The sequence below is a fragment of the Annulohypoxylon maeteangense genome (assembly GCF_022496945.1).
Source record: "Annulohypoxylon maeteangense strain CBS 123835 unplaced genomic scaffold GGS22scaffold_5, whole genome shotgun sequence".
Taxonomy (NCBI): Eukaryota; Fungi; Ascomycota; class Sordariomycetes; order Xylariales; family Hypoxylaceae; genus Annulohypoxylon; species Annulohypoxylon maeteangense.
Genome location: NW_025953252.1, coordinates 740,988 through 766,780, shown reverse-complemented (window position 1 = coordinate 766,780; position 25,793 = coordinate 740,988). Strand labels below are relative to the sequence as shown.

The 25,793-nt window shown below is 48.1% G+C and overlaps 5 protein-coding genes across 5 annotated transcripts; 3 read left to right on the top strand and 2 right to left on the bottom strand.

Moving 5' to 3' along the window:
• Positions 1-1,006: 1,006 nt before the first annotated feature.
• On the bottom strand, positions 1,007-5,482 carry GGS22DRAFT_158371 (beta-sandwich domain of Sec23/24). Its single transcript, XM_047960629.1, has 3 exons — positions 3,187-5,482; positions 1,939-3,131; positions 1,007-1,828 (listed from the first exon to the last, which is right to left on the bottom strand). The coding sequence occupies exons 1-3, from the start codon at positions 4,961-4,963 to the stop codon at positions 1,745-1,747; spliced, it is 3,054 nt and encodes a 1,017-aa protein (XP_047820495.1). The 5' UTR covers positions 4,964-5,482; the 3' UTR covers positions 1,007-1,744.
• A 20-nt stretch (positions 5,483-5,502) lies between these two features.
• Positions 5,503-9,098, top strand: GGS22DRAFT_116177 (beta-lactamase-like protein). The gene is made up of 2 exons (XM_047958099.1): positions 5,503-6,004; positions 6,120-9,098. The coding sequence occupies exons 1-2, from the start codon at positions 5,859-5,861 to the stop codon at positions 8,836-8,838; spliced, it is 2,865 nt and encodes a 954-aa protein (XP_047820494.1). The 5' UTR covers positions 5,503-5,858; the 3' UTR covers positions 8,839-9,098.
• A 1,974-nt stretch (positions 9,099-11,072) lies between these two features.
• On the top strand, positions 11,073-12,341 carry GGS22DRAFT_186732 (uncharacterized protein; the record flags this gene model as incomplete). The annotated part of the gene is made up of 3 exons (XM_047964491.1): positions 11,073-11,421; positions 11,511-11,936; positions 12,031-12,341. 3 exons carry the CDS (start codon positions 11,073-11,075, stop codon positions 12,339-12,341), a joined length of 1,086 nt encoding a protein of 361 aa, XP_047820493.1.
• Positions 12,342-12,928: 587 nt separating this feature from the next.
• On the top strand, positions 12,929-14,807 carry GGS22DRAFT_199064 (LrgB-like family-domain-containing protein; the record flags this gene model as incomplete). The annotated part of the gene is made up of 5 exons (XM_047966229.1): positions 12,929-12,982; positions 13,031-13,261; positions 13,318-13,429; positions 13,487-14,518; positions 14,617-14,807. 5 exons carry the CDS (start codon positions 12,929-12,931, stop codon positions 14,805-14,807), a joined length of 1,620 nt encoding a protein of 539 aa, XP_047820492.1.
• A 6,389-nt stretch (positions 14,808-21,196) lies between these two features.
• On the bottom strand, positions 21,197-24,365 carry GGS22DRAFT_116131 (CP2 transcription factor-domain-containing protein). The gene is made up of 3 exons (XM_047958098.1): positions 24,205-24,365; positions 23,860-24,012; positions 21,197-23,596 (listed from the first exon to the last, which is right to left on the bottom strand). Exons 1-3 carry the CDS (start codon positions 24,216-24,218, stop codon positions 21,373-21,375), a joined length of 2,391 nt encoding a protein of 796 aa, XP_047820491.1. The 5' UTR covers positions 24,219-24,365; the 3' UTR covers positions 21,197-21,372.
• Positions 24,366-25,793: the final 1,428 nt, after the last annotated feature.

Below are 25,793 nucleotides of genomic sequence, written 5' to 3'. Positions count from 1 at the left end.
TCAAAGATACCAACATTGTTTAGTGTAAATTGAAATTGGTGGCTTATACATGCTATCTTGCCCACATCATCGCACAGTGTTGTTGAAGGATTAGATCCCATCAGTTGTGGGCTTGTGCTCCTGTATACTGCCGAGTCACAATACGGCCCAGAATTATAGCGCAAGATTCCGAGACTCTGGATTCCGTCATAGTAACTCATAGAAAGGGGGGAGAAGCTGGAACCTGGTTATATTAAATTGTAAGATAACCGTTGTAAGGTAAGGCTCTAGTACACCATCTGATCCCCAGTGGCGTCCATGCTCCGCAAGCAGCCGAGTCTTATACGGGATGCTCTAAACTAGAAGGAAATGCCGCGACATGCATATGACATATCGAATGGATATATTTTCTATGATCACATCACAAGGTGAAAATGAAATCGACTTGGGCGATCTTGAGAAAATATGAGACCCACACAGCCTACAAATGATTTTGCTAACGGGACGGCTCGAAGCATTTGCCCGTGCATGGCGTCTCGTAATGTATAGTTTACGAATTCCAGGGTCTTTCATTGGTCCAGGAACTGTGAGACTTTCTTATGATAGGTTGAAGCTATCAATGCGGCTTACAGCAGACCCGTTTGGTATCACCGGTGACCCAAGCTGATTATGAAACGGCTTCAGTCTACGGAGCTAAAGTTAAGTTTTGCGTGAGTGATTTTACATGGTGAGATATCTGTTTGTGTTATGATAGGTAGTTAGGATTCCCTTCCTAAGTAAAAGGGTCGTTAAGGTTGACTGAGGTTATTAATTAAACCTGTGGATTCATCGTTCACTGAAAAACTTAGCCTTGTTGACCGCATGTATAGCATAGTTTGGATTTCAAAAAAAAACTATAGCATCATGTGGCTAACGTTTAAAATTACGATATTCCCTGCACGGTTCCTCAAGTGTAGGCAAGTTTACAATGTTAGGAGGTATGACTGTAGAGTTTCGCCAATTAGTACTAGTGCTTGAATATCTGAGATCAATAGGCTAGAAATTTATATTATACCCTTACGAAATTTAAGGTGATATGTATAACTTGGAATTGTTACTAAGAGGTCATGCGGTTTTGACATATCCCTAGTAATAATAAGACGTAAGGCTGTCTAAAGTGATATCGGCATGAAATTTTTCAAGACTGAGCGCAAACACCCTGGACCGATGAGTCCTACAGAAAAATCGGGGCTCACGGCCGTTACTAATTATTGGTGCGGAAGGAGGCAGTCGGCTTATTTCAGATGTCTCGGGCATCATTTCCGTTAGGTTGTTTGCTTCGCTGCAGTCACAGGCGAGATGCAGGGTCTTTCGGCCGAAACTAGATCTTCCTCACTCCCACTGGAATGAACAGGAAGGTGATTTACCATAGTGTCAATGAGTTAGTTCTGCCGGGGAAAAAAAACTAGTAATCCATGATTGACATGTCTCAATTTGGAAGGCTGGGCGACACAAATTTGCATTGGAATCACCAAACATCAAAGAGGGACGGGGTTGATCCTTTGGTATGGGGGTACAACGCAGTACCACTTGTTTTAATAGATATGATCTGACATCGAGGTGGTGAAACCGAGGGGTAGAATAACCATATCTATGTATCCTTAAATCCAGAATCGCTTCTTCTTGAGGCTCTCGGACAAGATCTAGAACATTTCCCAATTGCCGGATCCTTGGGTCCAAGGTTATTTGTATGCGTATGTCTAGGATTGTCCTTGTGAATGGCATGCTACCAGTATTGTGGCCTTAATCCCTGGAACGTGGATGCCAGGGAACTATGCTCATCGCCTTCTTTTCGTCTTTGCCCAGCCAACTGCATTGACCAATGTTAGCAACTGTTTCTCATCTGCTCCTTGAGTAACCGGGATCACCCTGTATGACTTTCGGCATATCACGATGAGCAGCAATAAGAGATTAACCTACCTCAAGTTGTACGCCCTTATGTAAGTGTACTAACCAGTCCACATAACTTTGCGCTTCGTTGTTGCGATCTTCAATCAACAATCTTGCGAACTCATATTCAGCCCCGTCAATTGCTTGTCTAGCCAGTTGAATTGTCAACGCCTTAGAACCGCGCATGGTCTTGAGGAATTCGATTATGTTCCGGACCTGGGCATTAAGATGCGTTTGCAGGACCGGTAAGGAAGAGCTGTACGGGTCAAGTGAGCTGAGGCTATCCTTGCCTTCACCAAACAGATCCGCCAGCAGATTGGGCGAGGTTTGGGAATGGAACCATAGTAAACATTGTTGCCCGTTGTCTACAAGGTAGACTCCTCCTGGTTCAACACGGCTGAACGACGTACGAATAGCTGGTGGCACTTTCAAGTAGCCAGTGTCTTTGTCGGGGAACCCGTCTTCGGGGTTAAGGTTGTGAATGGGTATCATTCTAGGGTACAGGTACAGACTGAGTTCTGGAGCGCCCATTGAACTGATCATACGCATCTCATGTACCCTCCGATCGGAGGTCTCGTTTCCTCCCTTGAAAGCGCGGGATTTGATCAGACCAAGCATGTACATCGAGAACTCCTTAAGCTTCTCCGGCATGACAAGCTGTCCTGGCGGATGGTGCTGAGAGGAGAAATTCTTACGATATCCAGCCAGAACATCAATCGTCTTTTCTGTTAGGCCTAGTCTTATGTCTTTAAGGGAAGTAGAAGTCGCGGCCAGTTTAGAAGCGGCATCCTTGGCAATGATTGTGTATACGGCATCTTGGTCAACGAATTTCATGCATTCCCTTGCGTTATCGCTGACACTTGCGATGACATTACAACACCTTACTCGTCGCTCGCCGGAGGCGGTCGTATACAATAGGGCGGACTGGAAATGAGCGTCAAGTTTTGAATCGAGCTTTCCATCATAACCAAACGTAACACCCACGGCCTTGTCGGCATCTATGACTCCTATTTCAAGATCGGCTCCGAAGGTATGTTGTATAAAGTTGCCGTGGTATGCCGATATCTGGAGACCGTTAGAGCATCGAACTTTCATCAATGCCTGATAACCTGTTTCTCTAGTGACTGTGTGCTTGATCTCTAGAGAGAGCTTCGCGTTATCGCGGCCAGCTACGAAATTGGGGTAATAAAATGTTTCTCCGCCAGTTGTGGACGCGACATGACCTATAAATTGTTAGTCTGATTGACGATAGTACTATGCGCTGCTTATTATGCTTACCAATCGTGGCTACGTCTAGATATCCACCAGAGGGTGCGGCTAAAAAGAAATCAATACCAACACCAGCTGCAACCATCTTCTCGGCGATCTTCCTCCACGCGGGATGATCAGTTGTGAAAAGTTTCTTATCGATTTCGCCCCCTGAATACTTCCCATCATCTCTCATAAAAAGGCGGTTAGGACCCCAAGTGGGTAACGCAGACAGCGAACACACCATTTTTCCTCCAGTTTTTTCTAATGCGGCCAAACATGAGATCAATGTAGGTAGTAAGGCGGGCTCCGGATTTTTAATATCGGCGAACAATGTCGGTAATCGCGCAAGCAGCGACGTGATGACCGCTTTTGATTCGTATGGGTCAACGAAAAGTCCGTCGCTAAGTGGTACAAAGGGGTCCTCAAGGTCGGACATTATCAACATTTGCGCTTGCTCCAGGGCGGGATTGCAATTGTAAAAATGTATGTCCTTGTCATATGTGACAAATCCGACTTTAGCACCAGGTGGAATTCGTCGTTTCGGTTCGCCATTCTCATCTGTCTCGTCGCCTCCTTCCGGAGCGTAGAGTGCGGCAAGTATACCTTCGCAAAAGGCTTCTAAAAACCCCTTGTTGTATGATTCTTGAGTGACATCGATAGCAAATAACCAATGAAGACCTGACGGCTCCTTCGTCCAGTACTCTTTAGGTACTGTAAATTCGACGGTACCTCTCGTCAACTCCGGTCGCTGATCCCGGTCAACTCGTACGCCTTGCGGAGTTGTCGCACAGAAATATTCCGAAGGGGTATCGTTAGGATAGGTACATAGGTTACACACGAACTTGCTTCCCCCTGAACGAAACATCATGAAAGGGTTGATGTAAGCACGGCATCTCCGACACCTCGGCGGTCCAACGTCCCCAAAATCAAGTACAGGAACCTCCATCTCACCAGGTTGAAGGCGGGCTAGGGGTTGTAAGATAAGGCCTAAAGGCAGACCGGTGCTGTTTAAGCCTTCAGAATTGGATGGGATATTATTCATCGTCAACCTAGTAAACTTTGGCGAAGAATTGCCTTGGTCGTAGGCGACAAAGGAGACGGTAGCCGGAGGAGGAACATGACGCTCGAAGGTTGGATATACATTGCTAAGATAGTATTGTTGTGGTACATCCCTAGACACTGGCACACTAGGGACATCATCTGGCGAAACCTGTCCTCCCCCTGACGCTGGTACGAAGGCGGGCGCATGGCCCTGATCAACCTGACCACTTCTTGCAGCAAATTCGGCTGGAGTCGCTGGTATCGCGGGGTTGAAAGGTGCGTTGACAGGGGCCGGGAATTGGTTTGGCACAGCTGGTTGTCCAATGAACTGGCTGCCTGGCTGTACGGAGGGATCTGCGTTTAAGAAAGCCGTAGCAGGTGTCCCTACCGGCGGTATACCATTATACGCTTGCGAAGAACCAGCCGGAGCTTCCACGGCATGGAACACATGTCTATCTTTCTTCTTCCTCCTCGCCGAATGTTGGCCATCTCCTATTGACATTCCTGCCATCTGTGCAGAAAGACCTCCATCTTGTGGGGGTACGGCTACGGGCGAAGGGCCACCGGGAGGCGGAGCAGCATTCCCATAGTATTGTTGACCCGGGGGAGGTGCAGGAGAGCCATAGCCAACGCCTTGTTGATAGGGATTTTGGGCAACGGGGGGTTGGAATTGCGGAGGGGCGGGTTGAGTCGTTCGGTTGGGATTATTAGGATCATATTGTTCGCCTTGCCCTAAAGCGTGATACATAGAGTAATCCGCCATTGTGAATGACTACCTCTTCATAAACTGAAATCGAATTCTCCAAATATTGTTTTATTGACGTGTACCTTCTCGTGTAATTCGTATACCTCGGATACCTCAAGGCGTAGTCTTGTTTCGGCTCGAGATTCGGCAAATCATAAAGATTTTGAATGTTCCATGGTATCGCGTATTTACAAGATGACGATTAGACAGACATTTAGAGGCGATTTACCTAAGAAAAGAAAGGTAAGAGGACAAGCTGTCAGTTTAGTCCCTTCGTTAGTTGATTTAGCTAAGAAGACTTGTGGCGTCACGTCGTGTCAAGTCTCGTCTTTTGAGGTCACGGCTTCGATATTAACATCTGAAATCATAGCCAAGATGGGTTGTGAGCATGGACATAGTAGAAGCAGCCAGGGGTCAATTAAAACGGACAATTGATGATGAATTATGGAATTGATGGAATTGACACGATAACATTCCGGGGATTTTCCGATAATATTTCAGTCGCGGTATGCTATGAATGTATTTTGTAGTGGGCACCTTCCAACTTCCAGGGCTGTCAATCAGCGGTCCACTTACCTCCAAGACTACTACGAAATCAGTTTAGCAGCAGCTCGTGCTTGCTACCTTCAGCTTTAAATACCCACAACAGCTGTTTAGATAGGTACCCATGTACCTATCACTCACCAAGTGGGTCATGACAGACCCGTCTTTGATACGCGACCAAGTTCGAAAGATCTCATTCTTTTTACATACAACTACTTGCAACTTGCAACAATATCATCTTCGACATTTGGTATCGCCGATTGCCAATCGTAAATCTCCATCGCGAATAGTACGCCAATTTACAGGATACGCGATTTAAACGGTGCCGGAAGATCCTTTCTAGATGACTTTCTAGTACGATGACACAGCGATGTTTACCTTCAGCTCACTACAAGGAGCGCTCTCTGAATCAGCTTCGTCGCAATCTATCCTCGAGCTAGATGGAGGAATCAAGGTCTTGGTTGATGTTGGCTGGGATGAGTCCTTCGATGTCGCAAAGCTTAGGGAACTAGAGAAGTATGTTCGAATGCTTAGTATAATACTCATTCCTATAATATTCCCATGATATTCTTGCGATGCTTGCTTAGATGTAGTTGCTTAAAAATTAACCACTAACCTTTATTACTTATAGACAAGTGCCAACGCTCTCTCTTATCCTTCTTACGCATGCCACCACAAACCATATAGCTGCCTATGCTCATTGCTGTAAACACTTTCCTCTTTTCACTCGTGTCCCGGTGTATGCGACATCTCCCGTCATTGCACTCGGCCGAACCTTGCTTCAGGACCTATACGCCTCTACTCCTCTCGCCGCCACAACAATTCCACCTAGCTCTCTTGACGAAGTCTCGTATACATCACAACAGTCCTCGTCTTCCGATATCCTATTGCAAGCTCCTACCCCCGAGGAAATCGCGACATATTTCTCCATAATCCATCCTCTTAAATATTCTCAACCACACCAGCCGCTCGGTTCTCCGTTCTCTCCCCCTTTGAACGGTCTTACTATAACAGCATATAATTCAGGGCGTACTCTGGGTGGTACCATATGGCATATACAACATGGTTTAGAGTCTATCGTATATGCTGTTGATTGGAACCAGGGACGTGAAAATGTGTTTGCCGGAGCGGCTTGGCTGGGTGGTGCTGGAGGAGGGGGTGCCGAGATTATTGAACAGTTGCGGAAGCCAACTGCTTTGGTTTGTAGCAGTAGAGGAGGCGAAAAGACTGCCATCTCCGGCGGCCGGAGCAAACGAGATGAGCAGTTGTTAAATAAGGTGAGGTCTTGCATTACGCGGGGAGGTACCGTTTTAATTCCCATCGACTCCAGCGCTCGAGTGTTGGAATTGGCATACTTGATGGATCACGCGTGGCGGGCGGATGCAACAACCGGTGATGGCCAGCTTCAGTCCGCCAAACTTTACCTCGCGGGTCGCAATATTCATAGCACTATGAGATATGCGCGTAGCATGCTCGAGTGGATGGACGATAGTATAGTCAGGGAGTTCGAGGCCGTTGTCGATGGAACTAAGCGAGTTAATGGTACGACAGATGGCTCTAAATCGAACAAAGAGGCTGGTCCGTTCGATTTCCGATTCCTAAAGTTACTCGATAGAAGGGGCCAAATCAGCAAGATACTTGGTGGGGAGACGGGAGAGGATATTCCTGTTGGCAAGGTTATCCTCGCAAGCGACTCTACACTTGAGTGGGGGTTCTCCAAAGATGTATTAAAGCAAATTGCACAGGATCCGAAGAATATGGTCATCCTGACTGAGTATCCCTCCTTGGTTTCCGAAGAGAATCCTTCGCTAGCTCGGAGCCTGTGGACATGGTGGAAGGAAGGTCAGGAAGGCTCCATTGAGAGTTCCAACGGCGAAACCAGACACGAGCTCCAACTTACGGAAGCGAAGAGGCAGGCTCTTCAAGGCAACGATCTAGCTATATATCAACAGTGGCTAGCGCAGCAACGTCAACTTCAGACCACTCTTCAGAGTGGAGGAGTTAGCACTCTTGAGTCAACTGAGGATGTCGGCGATGAAGCTTCCGAATCCGAATCAGAGTCAGAAGATTCCGATAATGAACAACAGGGTAGGGCTTTAAATGTTGCGACCACGATGGGACAGGCGAGTAGGAAAAAGGCTGCATTAACAGACGAAGATCTCGGCATCAATGTCCTGTTGAAGAAGAAGGGCGTCTACGATTTTGACGTTAGGAATAAAAAGGGTCGAGATAGAATGTTTCCGCATCCGGTTCGTCGAAAGCGCGCCGATGACTACGGCGAACTCATTCGACCCGAGGACTTCCTCCGAGCGGAAGAAAGGGATGATAATGATGCACAGGATCTAGCACAGGCAGGGAAAGACGAGGATCAAGAAAAGCTTGGGAAGAAGCGGAAATGGGATAACGCTGCTGCTAATGCCAAGAACCAAGGCTCTGGACCGTCGAAACGGCCGCATCTCACGCGTAGCGTTACTGACGATTTTGAAATGGCAGCATCCGATGGTCCCATTGAGGATGAGCTCGATGGTATTCCCGATGACCCAGACGAGACGAACCTTGGCCCCTCCAAGCTAGTCTTTACAAAGACAACCGTAGCAGTCAACCTCGAAGTTGAATTCATCGATCTCAGCGGTATTCACGATAAGCGAAGCTTGCACATGTTGATTCCCCTGATTCAACCCCGCAAGCTCATCCTCATCGGCGGCAATAAAGGGGAAACCATTACCCTGGCCTCGGATTGCAAGAAGTTACTAGTTGAAGGGTCTGTTAGCATCTACACACCAGCCGTGGGCGTACCAATAGACGCAAGCGTGGACACGAATGCCTGGGTGGTTAAGCTCGCCCCTACCCTCGTCAAACAGCTCAAGTGGCAGAACGTTCGCGGACTAAGCATTGCCACGGTTACCGGCCGGCTACTGGCAATGCACAAGGAGCTAGCAGCGCGCCAAGACGAAGACGCGGCAAACAAGCGTCTCAAAACGGGGGAGTCGAACGAACTCGCGGAAATAAAGACGGATACGGAAGCGCCCGTGGAACCTACGCTCGACGTCCTCCCCACGAACATGGCGTCGGCGACTAGGTCCGTCGCCCAACCCCTACACGTCGGCGACCTGAGGCTGGCCGATCTGAGAAAGGCTATGCAGCAGTCAGGCCACACGGCGGAATTTAGAGGTGAGGGTACCCTGCTGATCGACGGGTCCGTGGTCGTGCGCAAGACTACTGCAGGCAGGATCGACGTCGAAAGCATCGGTCTCCCAACGGACGGCGGCCCGGCTACGCAGCTCGGCGGCACTTTCTACGCTGTCAAGAGGACTATTTATGAGAGCTTGGCTGTGGTTGCTGGTGCTTGATGGGTTGGGGCTGGCTGATTATGAAGGGCGTGTTGGTTGGGATGGGGGTCGAGTGAATGTGTATGACTATGTAGAGTTAAAATACTGAATGCATTCGATGGGGTAGAAGCAATTTCTTGAGGGTGTCGCCGGTTTGGTGATTTGGGATGCTGCTTTGTCGTGATAAGTGATGATGCAAATTCTCAGATGGTATGGTATCACTCGTTCGTAGTTGATTAGCCGGAATGATTCTATAGTGCTATACAAGATGCCTTCGGGACCCCTATGAGTTTGATATACAAAACCTTGTGGTTCGTCTTATTGTAATAGCTGGTCTTCGCAATTCATCAATTAATTCAACCCTTATCATTACCTATTCCTAAGTTCTATTCAACATACATATAGTACACACGAAAATAAAACGGTAGAAGATATTGAGCATCATCTTTCGGACCGTCTCCACCACAACCCCTATTTACACATTCACAGTTCCGCAATATCAACATTTCTTTGCAACTACCTAGCCAGACCTGAAATAAGTTTACCGCAACTGCAAATATTTTATATTACTATAAATTAGTTAACGATCCACAATAGCATTAAGACCCTCCCTATCTACGTCTTGATTCAGATTCATTATAACTAATAGATACCTACCTACGCTTAATTTTGTAGCAAACATACCAAGTTCAATGTTGATTAGTAATTACATACCTAAATATCAGATAATGCTCATTGAAATTATAATTTATATATCTATAATAATCATTGGCTTGTAAACTTCCTCAGATGATTGTTCTTTCCAATTTAGCAATATATAAAGGGCGCTAACAACAGGTGCAGGAAATTTTTGACAAGAGCGGAGTATACACCTAGTAGCTATCCAATCTTTTGCCAGCCAACTCTACCCAAAACAGTGCACGTAAGTTAGATATCTCATACGCTTAACTGAATTCCAACCTACCTAGGTACTTAATAAATCACTTGCGCTCTACTCATAATAGAAGATGTATGCTGATGTACCTATAAATAACCTATAACTAGGTAGCGACATTCACTGAACAAGTTATAATAGTTTATCGTGAAGTTCATGTTTGAATCAACTTTCCTCGTCCTATAACTAATCCTAAATGTGAATTTCCTTGACAGGTATTCATCTTATTGACTCAAAGGGGTCTCGGCCAAGGGTGCCTTTCCCGTCCATGGATCTATCATTATTGAGATCAGAAGCTGAGCAGAAGACTGTGACATAAGATATCTTCTGTTAATAGACTATCAGCAAGAGATATCTATCCGAATTTCTCCCATCTACATAATAATAGACTCTAAACGTCTAAGGAAATCACATCCCCTTTAACGCCCCGTTTATTCCTAGGCCTCGTAGTGCGGCTTCCTTAAGTCTAGCCCCATAATAGACTATGGATATTGCTTATATGATATCTATTGCAATTTCCTCGCCAGTTACTGGCCGCTCATTCGCCGCTTCTATTATTGGTTCCTCGCCGCTATGCCCGATACTTCCTCTCCGCCTATACCGTCCCTTCCGCGCCGGTTTCTCGCTGCTCTTTCGTTGAGTTCTTTCCCCCTTGCGGCGTCTTTACCCCTTACGGCGAGTTACGACTAGTAAATCACCACCTTCAAGTTTTCATCGTCAAGATATCTCACAGACTCAAGAAACACAGGTATCTAGGGCAGAACGGCAGGTAAATATTGAAAGCAACGATAGTGATACCTACTAGGTCCTAGGTAGTTTCCTACCTTTCTATTCTGTAAAATATTTTCTTCCCATCTCTCAAACCTTTCACCTCACATTTCCTCTCCTTCATCACCATCACTCTGGCCTTGATCTTTCCAGGAATAACTAGGGAGATCAGGGCTTTCTCATTCCCATTCGCTCATTTTCTACGTTTAATCGCTTCTGCTACGTGCTTTCCTGAATTTTTTTCATTGAAATCGCTTTTTTCACGTTCATTTACCATTCATCAACAGAAAGGCATCTACTCGTGTCTACCTCTGTTGATAACACGCTGCCATTACTTTTACACGTGTTGGCATTTTCTAGTCCGAGTCTCGCCTCTTACTATTGAATGACCTGCTAGGCATTACATCTTGTGAAGATTTGCACTTGTGGTAAACAAGAAAGCTTTAACTTACCCTGCCAAGTTGTGCGTGTCTTGACACCCAACTACTAAGAGGTATGACACCAGCTTTCATGATCAAGAATTATTCATGCTAACATAGTAGACATAATAGCTATGTCTATCTACCCGAAGTTTTGCAACGAGCTGAAGCTCGAGGTCTGGGACCAGGCCGCGATGATCCCCGGCATGCATTATTTCCAGCTGTATGTCGATCGCTATGCTGATGCCATGCCTCTTGGTGATATCAACACACAAACTCCTCAGCTCATGCCTGCGGAACCAGAGGCATACGATCCTTCTGCATGGCGACAGCGCAGCAAGCTCATGGAAATCGACGCAGCATCAGAGAGGGCGATAATGGGTCTCTTCAGAAGACCTTCCTCCAAGAAGATGTGGCCCCGAATGCCGTTCAAGGATACTCCCAAGACAAAGGATCGCGCATTCATCCTCCGCGACCTCGATAGTAAGTGATATCAAGTTTTAATCCCCAAGGCGTGCAAAACCCCCCTGTAACTATTTCCTCAAAATAATTACTGACTCCTGTTGTTGTAGTGATCTGCATTCAATTCATTGGCCGTGTCACTGCCAGCTGGGTTCGACCGGTGCGAAACCAACACGTATTTGCTGGTATCAAGCAAGTATCCATGGAGTATGACTACCAGTATATAGATGGTGTCTACAAAGATCCGCCTTTCCAGTGCCGCGGCGATCTGCCCCGCCGCTGCGACTTGAAGTTTTGCCCTCTCTTGCTAGACAAGTTTATTAGTTACTTCCCTGACATGAAGAAGTTCTTCTTCATCATGAAGCTAACTCTGGAACACCTCCGCCCCATCGAATCGGTCCAAATCACAACCGGTAAGCGAGACCACGAGGGCAATTTCAAGAACGAGGGCAACAATAGTCTCCTTACCCAGCCTCGCATGACTCGAAAGCAAGCTTCTGCGTACCACTTGAAGAGCACTTACGAGAATTTCCGAGGTAAGTTCTCCCCTTGAGAAAAACAAGCCACTTATAGCATCCCCACGTCTCCTATCGCGTAATGCGCATGCTAATAAATGTTCACAACAAATAGATACCGCCCGACGCGAGAACCTAGCAAGCTTCGAAGACATGGAGCACTTTTATTACGAAGTCCGTAAGTGCGACAGCCATGTCTTGACCGTACACGATGAATTCTGGAGGCATTTCCGCAAGCTCGAGGAACTTTGGGCGGCGCAGGAGAGAACCCCGAACCTTGGACACAGGATTAACAAGGTTGAACTCGGCCTGCTTATCTTCGTCGACCAGAAGGATATCAACCCTCTCGCAACTCGTCCGATCAAGTCCAGAAAGGCGACTGGCCGTGAGGCGGCGAGCTGGCCGGTAATAAAGGCGCCAGTATGAATGAACGTCCACAGGTCCTACACGAGTAGGTGCACATCTGGGACATTGCCCCTGGACTGATTATCTGCTTTGATTCCCCGTTATGCTATGATTTTCGAAGAAGTCATGGAAATCATGGAAGTCATGTACCCACCTCCGATTATTCCCCTTTTCTCTGCCCCAAATTTCCCCAAAAACAGATGTGCAATTCTCAGTTTTCCATGTCCTCTGAGATACAAATGTATGATAAAAGATCGTGGCTTATGCTGGCCACAACCTGCTCTGAGATAGCAATGAAAATCGATGCGATGTGTCAATGAGTTAGTAAGCTAAAGTGAAGGTCATCGACCAGGCCGAGATCGGCGCTAGCGATTGAAATATCTAGCGGTTTACCTAGGTAAATATGCGGTAAATACGCCGTAAATCCATTAGTATGGCTCATTCTGTAGTTGCCCATGATAATCATAAGATCGCTACCGAGGGCCATATTATATAAACACCCGCATATCCGTGTCAGCGACAATATCTTCTCTCTTGGGAACTTCAAGGTAAAAGTAGGGAATATATTATATTAATTCGATTATTTTAGCTTCAATGAGACCCTTAAGATGGCGACCGTGCGTAAACAAGCGCTAGATGACCTGCTATCAGCAGTACAAATCGTATGACCTCATATTCTACACACATACAACTAGCTAACTCGATCATAGTCATTCCGACACTCTCGGCACAACATCATACAAGCATGGCTCTATGTGCCATTTGGAATAATTCTAATGCTATTGGCCTGCTTCGGAGTTAACAAGTTATTTGGACTTGGGTCTGTGGCCTTTCCGTCGTCGGTAGCATGTCTCGTCATTCTTTTCTTGGCCTTGCTACTATCCGAACAAGTGCTCGGCGAGCATCGGACGAAGCGCATCGTTGGTGTTATTGAAATTCCAGTACGTCATGTCACTACTATTTCTTCATAAGACTTTGGGATTGACACGCATCTCAGGGCGGGTGGGCATTACGATGGATCAATGTATTGTTCACACCCTCATTCGTTCTACTACCCCTGAGTCCATCAATAGGGGGAATTGAGGTCCTCAAGATAATCGCTGTCTTCAGTAAGTAATGAGACGACCTAATTGACTTAACATTCGGTTTTGCTGACCCTTACATAGTAATTGGTTTTGTCGTCATGATGGGCCTCGCAGCATACATGACCCGAGCCCTCCAGCTTCTTCTAGGATCATCAAAAAGAGCCATGACAGCACGAGCAGAAGAGCTCAACCCTAGTAGCGACGAGATACCTATGACAACTTTACCAGCATCCGCAGGGACCTCCACCCCAGCAGAGATCTCAGACCAACTGTCATCAGACGAGGTAGACCTACAACGCCCGCTACCATCCCAAGACGCCGCCCCGGCCCATCGAGCAGAACCCTCCCCCCCCACAACCCCAAGCCCCGAAGCCGAGCCCCCAACCCTCCCACCCCAAGCCCCAATCCCACCATCCCGCTCGGTCCGGTGGGCCGCAATACTAACCACGCGCCTCGACCTCCTCACCTACAGCACCCTCTTCCTCCTCGTCGGGGTGCCAGTATACTACACAACGAACTACGCCATGCCGCTACACCTAACCGTCAACATCCTAACCTACATGTTCGCGACCTCCCTCCCGCCAACCTGGCGCACCTACCTGCACCCCGTGCTCCTATGCTCGCTCCTCACAGCACTAACCATCTACATCCTCGCGCTCCCGCAAACCCACTCCCTCAGCACCGTGCTCACGCAATACAAAACCGGAACCTCCTACACCACTCTCTGGAGCCCCCGCACCACAACCCCCCTCCCACCCCCCGGCGCAGGCGACATATTCGCCTCCATCCTCGACGCCTCCATCATCTCCTTCGCGCTGCCGGTATACCAATACCGCCGCGAACTCCGACAACACCTCACCGCGATCCTAGTCCCCACCATCGCCATCAGCATCGGCTCGCTGTTCGCATACCCGCCGATCTGCCACGCCATCGGCATCAGCGCGCCGCGCAGTCTCGCCTTCGCGGCCCGCAGCCTGACGCTTGCGCTTGCGGTGCCGGCGACGGCGAATTTGGGCGGCGATGTGAATACGGTTGCGGCGCTGGCGATCATGAGTGGGATCCTGGGCGTCCTGGTTGGACGGAGGGTTTTGGGCTGGTTGAGGATTCCGGAGGGTGAGTTTTGTTTATTGTCCCTACCTACATGGCAATATTTTGTTGTTGTTGTTGTTGAGATATTGGGATGGAAAGCTAATGTTGGGTGTGCGATGCAGATGATTATGTGACCCGTGGCGTAACCCTCGGTGCCAATTCATCGGCTATTGCGGCGGCTTTGCTGCTGCGTACCGATCCCCGAGCCGCGGCGCTTTCAATCCTGTCGATGAGCCTGTTTGGCACCATTACGGTTCTTTTCACCTCGATTCCGCCGATGACGGTGGTGATACAGTCGTTGGTTGGGATGTGAGTTTTGAACTTGTCCTGGATGAGGGTGTTGTGAAGTTAAGAATGCGCCGGTTTTCTTGCACATTCGGCATTTATCATCAATTGCTCCTTGATTTTTCAAATCATCGCTACTTGTTCGCCAAAAGACTAGTATCTCGATAGACTATCGCTAGATTTTGGGTTAGATTGGCGAGGTGTATTGGTTTAGGTAGGAGCTTGGATTACTCAATCGCTCCATGTTGCATCGGATGCGCTCACGAATTGATGAGGAATAGATACTCGGCTAGATACTTACTATAGACATAGACGAAAATATTGCCATAAAGATAAAACCACCTACAGTGACGTCAATGAAGTCTTCCGCAATATTTACCTTATACCTACCTAGGTAGGTACCTAATTTGCATCAACATGAGTCTAACCCTTAAATCGGCATCAATTCCTCTTCCTCTCCCTCGGCCCGCGCGACCGGCTAGTCGCGACGTAGCATTCGAAGCCGCGGCAATTCAGCCTAAAATCTCTTCACCTTAACAATCCCGATTCTCTCACCGTCGAAAACCCATAATCATATGTTCAGGTATGACGTCACTCCCCAAGTCCATCTTCGTGAGAAATAATTCAGCCCAACTAAATCGCATCTACTTACCTCCATACCAACCAACCTCCCTATCTTCACGATATTAGAATATGTATAAATAGACCATACATAGGTACGTGGTATATACAGCCTTACCGCCTTATCTGTGTCACTCAGAGATCTCGCCATCAGTGCCCAAACAGAAATCAAAGCAAACCTCGTATACAGATATAGATACCTAGACAGGTAGAAGAGTCCCAGATAAACGAAAGATCAAAAGTCGTCATGATCACCAGCCCATCGCATCATGACGTACGTCGGCCCTATCCACTCAGGCGGTCACTACATAGTAAAATCGAGGGCAAGAGCGGATCCAATAAGTGCCGGCGCACCCTCGGACCTGAGTGCCGATTTCGACGTGTGCGGACCTCCCGAAACGGGAAACCAGACCGCCGATCGCTGTGGTGGTGAGCAGAGTGGGTGAGCTCCTCTCTCACCGCCGCACTAGCCACTTCCTGTCGTCATTCATCTCGAAGGGGGGCGCGTCGCCCAATAACGCTCGCGTTTTCTCTTCTGCTCTGTCCGACTCGACTGAGAGCGGTGCACCACCATGACGGCGCTGTGGCGAACTGTGGCACGCGTAGTCAGCCTTCCTGTAGGTAGAAGTAGCAGTAGGCTTTGGTCAGCCCCCGACAAAGGGCAATGCTCGACGTCTCCAGCTAGGTAGGTGCCATTGCAGACGAAGAGCAACACCCGTGTACTTCGCGGACCTGTGGCGAATGCGGAGGACTGCCGGATGAGGAAAGTTTGCTACCTGATAGAGGCCTGTCATTGGCTATCGCGACAGGCCATTCTATCCAGAAGTCTCTCTGCCCTGTGGCTCATGAAGTGGCAAGTTTGCCCGCTCCAGCAGCATTCATTCGTCAATATCCATCTCCAGCGTCCCTTTTTGTCGATATCCTGCGTGAAAATGATGTGGCTAGTATGCCGCGACCGCTTTGTATCGTCACACTAAGATCGCCTAAAAGGGGAGCTACCCCAGGGCGTGATGCGATAACCTGTGGCTCACCACCTTATTCTGGGGTCGTCGCGTATTTCTGTGGCGATGCCGAGCTCTGTAATTTTGAGTATCCCCCTCGAACCATGTTCTCCCTCCTAGGAAGTCTTTCTTTTAGAAGTATCATTGGTTCTAGAGACACTTGCGGTAGTTCAATGGCGGTCGTGGCTGCTGCAGGGACCGTAGCGCGAGAAGAGATAGGTGGCAATGATCGAGTGTGGTACTAAATTGTGCCGAATGAATAACCTATCCGTCCCGGACTCACTTCGCTTGTGCAACTCGACCTCCCTGGCCAGCTGAAATAAACACCGCTTCGAGAATCTTATTGGACCCGGTTCTAGATGAGACATGCGGATGTCGTAGATTGCGACTACACGTGGCCGAAGGGAGGCCTCCATACTGTCCAGATCGGCCTGTTCCTGAGAGGGTTTGTGTCGACACGCCTCAAGCCCTTCGGAAAGTCGCATGCGCGTGCGACAATCAGTCGGTAGGTCCAATTCCGACTGGAAGGTGGCCGAGCCTTGCTTATGTCGAAGCCGTCTAGATTCGTTACCAACGCATCGCCGTTATGCCTAAGGATAGTACGATCGCAAACCTCCCCTTCGCAACTTCCTCTACCGGTCGGCTCCGGTATATTTGATCGGGAATTGTGGTGAGTCTCGGGGTCGTTACCGGGGTCAAGCCTCCCGTAGGCCTAGACAGACTGTGGCGAGTGAGCCCCCCCTAATAGTGATTGTCATTGTAAGTACCAGTACTTCGGTCGCTGGACTGGCCACTAAATTGGCCACTAACAGGGCGACCGGACCGGGGCTCGCAGCGCGTCACAGCTGCATGATGCAGGACCCCAATAAACTCCCAATGGTAAGCTGTAGCGAAAATTTCCCTACCACGCCTGCACGCGCTACAAGGGACGCTGCTAGCTGCAGCTTTAGGGGCCTAAGTAAGCGCTATTCGTACCCTTTACAGCGCACATGCCAGCTGGCAGTCCCTAACAGTTAGGCATGCTGTAGTGTAATGCGATGCGCTGTAAAGGCCGAGGACGGCGCCAAATTTCATGTGAAGCCAGCTGATAACTACCTCGATCGTCGATGCACTTGGCGACTTATCGCCCTACTATGTAATGAGACGGTGGATAAATTTTTTTGTTCAGCTGGATGCTAAAAATGCTGACTGCCGTTTTGCGCCTAGCCATATGATTATGCATTCTGCGTTGACATATGTTGACACACATTCTCTTCATCTTTATGCTCGGTAACACGGATGGGGGTGTAAGATGGATGCTGTGTCGGTTAGACTGGTTTCCCAGCCGGTAGCACAGCGAATATGTGTTGCCCGAGACTAAACGCTATTGGCGCTGTTCAATTTATAATTGATCGCTAATCATCCAAGGACGTAAATTCCTCTCGAGCGCAAGTCGAACTTGGAGACGATAGGAAAGAGTAGGATAAATGCTAGTTTTTGATAGATGCCGGTACGGAAACTGGAAATTTGGCGACAGGATGCCATAGAAATTCCCCCTTACTAAAAGATTTTCAAGATTCCTAAAGAAAATTTCACTCGGGAGTTTCATATCGATTTCTTTTCGGGGAAACAATACAGAGCCGAGCTATGTAGCTGGAGGAATTTCGGTTCCTGCATGTCTCCCACGTAGGTAAGGTCCCGCGAGTTGGTCGAACCTGAACATGTATGCAGTCAGTCTAGTATTAGCATATCTGCATATCAACACAGCTGCACAGGTACATCAGTCACAGTCTAGAAACGTGGGTTGGAAATGAGCCCATCCTGGTAGGAGTACCGCATGTCCGAGGGGGGGTTTGGTGGCCAGGATAACATCTGTTCCGACAACCTCAAGATTTATGTACCACGGCATCTAAAGTAAGCCCGTCTATTTGGGCGATGGTGGCACGAGATAGCCGCATATGAAGTCGTACAGTGACTGGATCACTATGCGGAACGCGCAAACCACTCGCCACAGCGCTGTGGAGTTTGTCCAGAGAGGTCCGTGTGCACTGCCCCAGTTCAACCCAGACGTCGATCATCATTTGTGGCTTTCTTGGGCTAGAGTTCCCAACGTCAAGTCGTCAATCGATTCAATCCCACAGAATAGCGTCAGAATAAGTGAGCCATGTATTAATACGACTGTGACACACTGTGAGTTGACTATCCCCTAGACTATCTGGTGTTGAAGAAAAATTGTTAATTGCCCAGTTAGATGATCCAGGGGATAGTTGACTCACAGTGTAATACAGTAGTATTAATACATGGCCCGTTTATTCTGACGCTATTCTGTCCCAATACCCCCATGCCCCCCATATCCCACGTTTAGGCCGGGGAGGTAAGTGGAAGGGCGAATCCATATTGGGATCGGGGAAATGATGACGATACGGTGAATGAGGCGTTAGAGGAATAGATGGATATGACAGCGGTGTAAATCGTCTAACTAGTTTGATTAGGAAAGCCGACAGTCTTGCCGATATAACTGATGAGTTGTTTTTGATGCCTAACGAGGGAATGACGCTTGCGGTATCGTTGTATTGTCGCTCGGCATCTCCCTCATCTCATGACCCCCCCATGATCCCTTCTCATAGCCTTATTCCCTCTCACCGAGATTATCAACCCCACAACGAAAGCGATGATAACATTGACGAGATCAGTTAGAAATTCCTCATGTAAAAGGACGCATTAACAACAACAAATTGCACAAACAGCATCGGCTGTTAGACTACTACGATGAAGACAGGGGGCGATCGGGGGATTTTGCTTCAGATTTAAAATGAGGTCATCCTTGAAGCCATCCTAAATGAGGAGTATGCTGTAAGTATCAGATGTTTCGTTTCTTTTTTCTTTTTCTCGGGTCATTTTGTTTATTTCGTTTATATCGTTTATTCTCTTAATTCCCGGAGTTGCCGGGGGGTGTGATGATGTTTTCATTGTTTTCATTTGAAGAGGGAAGAAATGACAAAAAGCCATTGACCCTTGTAATAAGTTTTGAGATTTGTTTTAGTAGGAGGGGCAGATTGTGCGATTGTGAGATTGTGTCAGATTGTGGCAGCTGCGAGCTAGTACTGTAGGCTGGAGATGGGAAGAATCAATTCAGCGGTCCAGCTCGCCCAGAATCACCTGCAGAAGGAACCCAGTATCTTGGTGCCGGAGTTCCGCGCCTTCCTGTGCGGGGCGGATTAAACATTCTAGGGCCTCCAGCTGCCAGCCGTGTTTCGAAACAGCCCCAGAATTACCTAGTCCAGCCACTTACAAACGCCACAGCCATTTCGACCGCTACAAATCTGGTCCGTTGCTACTCTAAGTACCTTGTAGATACAGACGGCAGCCAAGTACCGGCATTTAACGCATAATATTACCTACATTAGGTCCACTGCAGTAAACTTCTCTTTTCTATCACAAACCTCTAACATTCATCAAAACATCCATCAAATAGCCTGTGCTTGATCATCTGGTACTCGGCGCTTCCCGTCATTCATATCATTATGCCGTCGTATTTTGCCGTGTACTCTAGGCTATCGTAGCCTTCTTTTCCTTTTACTTTTTTTTATTTTCTTTTTCGTTTCGTTTTCTTCTTTCCTATACCCAGTAGACGCCTGAACAGCTGATGATACCTAACCTCCCTCCCATTAGGGCATTCTAGCCTACTAAATATGACCTGAGCAATTGCGCCGATAGTAGCTAGCAAGGATGTCGTTACGCCTTAATAAGCCTCTCCAAACCAATGCTAACCATATCTAAACCAATACATAGCTAATGTACCCCAATGTTGTTCTAGGCCCTCAGGTCTTCAGCCCTTTCAATATGCAATGCGACCGTGGGTAAGGGAGAAGCCGTCATTTAAAGTTTCGATGTTGTCTTGGTACTGCTAAAATCGGTTTAATGAAATAACTGTTTTAAGGGGTGCACCGCGGCAAGGTGAGCGAATCCTACGACGACGGACAGCACGGCCAGCACGGGGAAATACATAAATACAACATAACTACCTAATTATCAGCTAATGTCATGAAATTAAGGTACATACACCTACATACACCTACATACACTAAGACCATAGTCCCGATCGAGATCACTGTCGCAGACAGATTGGCGATTGCTTCTAGGAGATTAAGGCCTCGTCATCCGACTAAGCCTAGTTGGGTATGTATCGGACAGCGTTGGGCGGTATTTGCTGTGGTCGGCATGGTATGTATGATGTTTACAAGGCCTGTACCATCGCGATCGAGGGGACACTGAGATGAGATGAACGAATCGCGAAATGATTCGGTGGTATGACATCCGCATTAGACATCTCTTATTTGTATGTATTATGTATACTATTAGTTCCAGTATCACGAGACCCTTCGCCACAAATAAAATATACTAGTGTAGAATAGTGTAGTGCTGAAGATGAAGTCCCACCGAGTGATCCAATAAGGTGCACTCCGCATACAATAGGACCGGGCCGTCCTGGTTGACCTGCCGCCTTTCCAATATCCCCTTCCTCCCAAAAGATCTCGTGCTCCTAGGGAGCCAGGTACATATGATCCAACTGGGTATATTCCAAGCCCCAAGAATTTCGCTTGGGGGTAGCGTTCTGATAAGCGCCACCCCTCCCCTCATCAAAAAAGTTGTTGTTAATACAAGCCATAATCCCCTCTAATGTATGTGTAGGTAGCATCATCAGTCTAAAAAAATTATCCAACATTTGTCCCTCACAACAAAGGAGACGTGGAGAAACAGAGCTGCCCTCTAAGGGGATGGTATCTTTTCATGCCCCGCTCGAACGCCAGATGTAATAAATCAAAATCCCGCCGGAGGTTCGCTGGGTATAAGTACTCATGTTCGTCAATAGATATGATGATGGTAGACCCCGGTTCCGGATGATGGTCTCCCAGCCCTAGAATATAATCCTTGAAATAATAAAAAAATAAAATGAATCCTCGTCAAATGTTTACCAAGCGCCAATAGAATTTAAAATGTAAGTCGTAGTTCGTAGCCCGTTGTTGTGCGAAATACGCTGTGTTGTGAGTTACGGTCGCCTTCGGACCGTTCAACAGTCATCATTTCCCATTCCTGCTTAGGCTGGGGTATGCTTCGATCCACCTCAGCAATTTCGAGTGTCATATCTTGGCCTTCCGATAATGCTTGAATTACGTCGTCGTCTACTTCCACTTCTAGCCCGCTTTCAAGGACATGGATGACCCGTACGACGGCTGAGGAGTCGATGGCCCACTTGGTCGATATTCGAGACACAAACTCCGATGTTGTCCTTCGAGTTAGGTAGACTGCTCGGTGGAGCTCGCGTTTTTCGGGTTCGGATGGGTATCGTCGGGCGACATAGAAGCATGCGATGGGCTTCGCAGGTCTTTCGGTGGGTGGTTTGTATAATGGATCGACTTCCAGCACTTCTATCCAGCCGCTCAGGTTTCCATCATCGTCTACTTTGCGGACCTTAACGGGCTTGTCGGACGGTCGTCTTCCGGTTGGCGCGTCTCCACCACTTGTAAAGTCGTTCCATTGGTTCGTGCTAGCTGATTGCGAATGTAGTGACATGGAACTTGGCGAAGGAGAGACAAGCGATGATCCAGTAACTGAACTTCGCCCGCTACGCCACGCAGGGCCATCCTTTGATTCGACTTTCGTGAGATCAGTAGGTTCACCAGGTAGGCTCACCGGATGTAAGTCCGGATCATCCAAGTCGTCGCCGCGCAAGTACAAGATGCTCACCGGTCGGGTGCTTGTGAACATATCCTGTAGTGTTTGTAATTTGAAGTGCAAGTCGTCTTCGAGCGAGGGTCGCCCGCCCCCGCCACCGGAGCTAGCTGATGACATCGACCATGTTCTCTTGTGCTTCGGTGCTTTCCCTGGACGTTGATGCTCTTGTCCCTTTGCATGTGAACCGCCACCCCGTTTGCGCTTTCCGAAATCCTTGGCCCCGCTTTCTGCTTGAGCTATCTGCTGCTTGAGTTTGTCAATCGTCTTCTTAACATGGGCGACATCGTTAGAGAGCTTCCGTTCCGCTCCATGGTCCCTGAATAGCTTGACCTTGCAGTAGCAGATCTCGAATGCAGGGTCTGACAAGGGTGGTGAATCATTCGATGACAAGGCAGTAGTCTTAGCGCAAAGTCTTACCGGGATGCCTTTAACTCCCTTGGAATGGCTGAAATCGGTAGAAAGGAAGTTGAAGCGAACTGCGATATTGCATTCCGCAGCACCATTTAAACCAGGAGTCCAAACAACCGAGAAGCCGTCGAAGGAAGCGGTCTCTAGTTCAATGCGGGTGCGTTTATCATCGCCCTCTGCGGGCTGCCCGGCCTCAACATACTCAACTGCTTGTAACTTGCCGCCTCGTTGATGCGCCTCGTTGGTCCCTCGGCCCTCTTTCCATAAACTCCAGCAGACGCCCGGCTTTTGCCGTTGTTGGTCGTCTTCGAAGGATATGCGCACGAACGTTCGATACTTGGTACCGGGTGCGATGGGTAAAGTACCCGCTGTATCAATTACTGCTAGTGAGTAGGCTTGGCCTTTATTTAGGTATGTTACTGGGATTTCGTCGGCGTGTTTGATCATCGCCGTCGGCGCGTTTAATGTCGAATGGAAACGGAACTTATCAGCCGAAGGGGGTAACAAGTGGGTCATGGGCGCTCCAAAATGTCTATGTTGGAAACCGAGCATATTAGGTGGTGATTGCGAATGGAATGTAGCTCCCATCGAACCCATGTGTTCCTCGTGGCTATCCGAGTCAAGAGGCGATCCATCGTGGTCCATCGTCTCGTATCCGGTGTCCTGATGCACGAATGACGAAGGCGCAAACGAAGGTTGGGGAGGAGTCGGCTGGATGAACGGATTGAAAGGCTGCGGAAAGTGGTGTGGCGGTATACCGTGATGAAATTGGGTGAGGTCCATCATGGCCGGTCCAGCTTGGATGGCGCCTTCGCTAGTTGGAAGCGACAGCGGGGTGCCGAGTCCCATCCCCATTCCCATCGAGGGGGTGTGCAAGTCGCCTGCTTGCGGATGGTAAATCGTATTGGTACCGCCAGGCGTAGGCGTGTAGTAGCCCGGCGGTTGGTTTGCGAAGGTGCTAAAAGAGAAGGAGTTGGGATCCATCAACGAAGGCGTAAACCTCCATTCCGCACCTGAAGCCCGTGGTGTGGGATCCTGATCTCGGTATACATCTTGAGTTGTACCTTGATGTCTAGAATGATTTCGGGTTAGCTCTATGATTTTTTCCCTTACTATTTCGCTGATCCCTATCTACTTGTAGGATCGTGGGTATTAGTGCTGCAGTGGTATTCGAGCTGGGGGTCAGCGGAATACCCCGCGCTCGAACTGTCGAAGCTTCCCCAAGATGCGCTTGCACCGCCTCACAGCCAGATTTATAGATGCCGTCATAAGAGATAAATGAGTAGTTAGGAGATACTATGCGCCGAGGTAAGTCTGAGAGAGATCGCAACATACGGTTCTGGACCCGGCGCAACAAGAACCGAGTTATCAGCAGTCACAGTTTGCGCTGGCGCTCCCGATACCGTAGACGAGGCTACTGCCGTGATCTCGGGAAATTGTTGTCGGAAGTTGGCAAGCAATTCATCGCCAGGCTTCTGTGAACTAGTCCTAAACAATGCGCGAGCTTGGTTAGTAGTGTAGAGCGAGGGTGAGGACTTGTTACACATAGACAAGGTTATAAGGCATCAACGAGATAATCATATCATTTTCCCACGGAAGCCTGGCAGCCAGGTATCTGCATGCAAGGGCTCGAGGTAGTTGGTGCTGGGAGCTTGGTGACCGGAATCAAGGACAACTCACCTTTGGCGAAACATCTGGAAAATACTCAAACAGATGCCGTCGCAAGACAGCGATACCGACGGATTTGCAATATGGACCCAAAATGGGAATCCTTCCAAGGGATTATAACTAGTAGGTGAGTGGAAGCATGCGAACCATGTAAACCATGTGAACCATGCGAACGTTAGAAGATCGACCCAAAGCGACCTAGGCAAAGACGGCGCAAAATAATAGAAAGTTCCGCGTGTAAGTCGGTTTAAGCAGGTGGCTGCGCTTACGTGCGTTGCTGCTTTTTCGTGGGCCTTTTCGTGGGCTGTTGGCGTTATGCGATGGAAATATCGTGGAAGTCCAGAAGGGGGGGACGGCACGGCGCAACGTTTAGAACGATCGTGAAGAAGGGGGGGTGCTTAGATTGGGGTGGCTTGTGTCAGAGTAATGAATTCGAAGAAGCGGTAAAAAAGGAAGACAGGTGAGTAGCGAGCGGAATGGGATTATATGAGTAGAAGCTGATTCGATAGAAGGGTGACCTGGTAGTAATATAGTACAGCTCACTAAAAGATTGCGTAGTGGGTACTTCGACTTTAACGTGTTCCAGGTGGAATTGGTGGTACTTGTAGGAAATTCGCTGCCTGAGTCTTCATCGAAGTCCAAATAGTCAAATCTCTCTTTCTGTGTTTTGTTTCTTTTTTTCTTCTTTTCTCTTACTCCGTCTCTTCTAGTCTTTGACTCCGAATATTATGTTGGCCCGACCCGGTCTAGTCGGATATCCTTTATTATATATGTGTATTAGGTATGTGTGTGCGTGTGTGTAGTAGAGCTTTTCTGTGTGCGTGTGTATGTGTGTGTGTTTTTGTATGTAACAGCTAGGGTCCTTTCAAGGGTATAGAGAATCGTGACGGTAGTTGGTGGTGGTAGATGATAGACGACGGTGGCGGCATAAATTAGAAGAGGTATGTGGTGTAAGTGATGGAACTCGAGGGCTATGTTATGTATGTATGTGATATGTATGTAGGTATGGGTATGGATCAAAATGGTATGGGTATGATGGGTATGGATATAGCTGTGTACTATGTATGGGTATTGGTATGGGTCGGTGAGATGCGAATAGAAGATATGATGAAGACTGTGTGGATGTGGATGAGTGGATGAGTGGGCTAGAGGCATAAGAGGTTCGGACGAAAAGAGAAAAGTACGAGAGTACAAGAGATGCGGAAGGTAAGAACTGAGGTAGGCTCGACTGAATCTCTACCTGTGTAGTGTAGGCATGTAGTATGTAGTATGTAGTATGTAGAGAAACGACTGGGAAGGAGGGGCGTGTTTTCTAAGCTTCTTTGGATAGAATGAGGGGGGGTGTGTTTTGAGAATGTCCACCTTTGCACCGAAGAAAGATAGACGCTGCGCAGAATCTCTACGTACCGCACGAGACCTTACTGCGTAGTAGAAGTACATACATGCATGCCTACAGACACATACATACATATGTACATTCATCAAGACCGGGCGCTAGATACAATGTACATCCTTCTCGTCCGAGTGTCTACCTAGGTAGGTAGCAGCAACTCCGTCAGAGGGAGGGTCCTGGTCTCTTTTGGTTGTGCATGAGGAAAGTA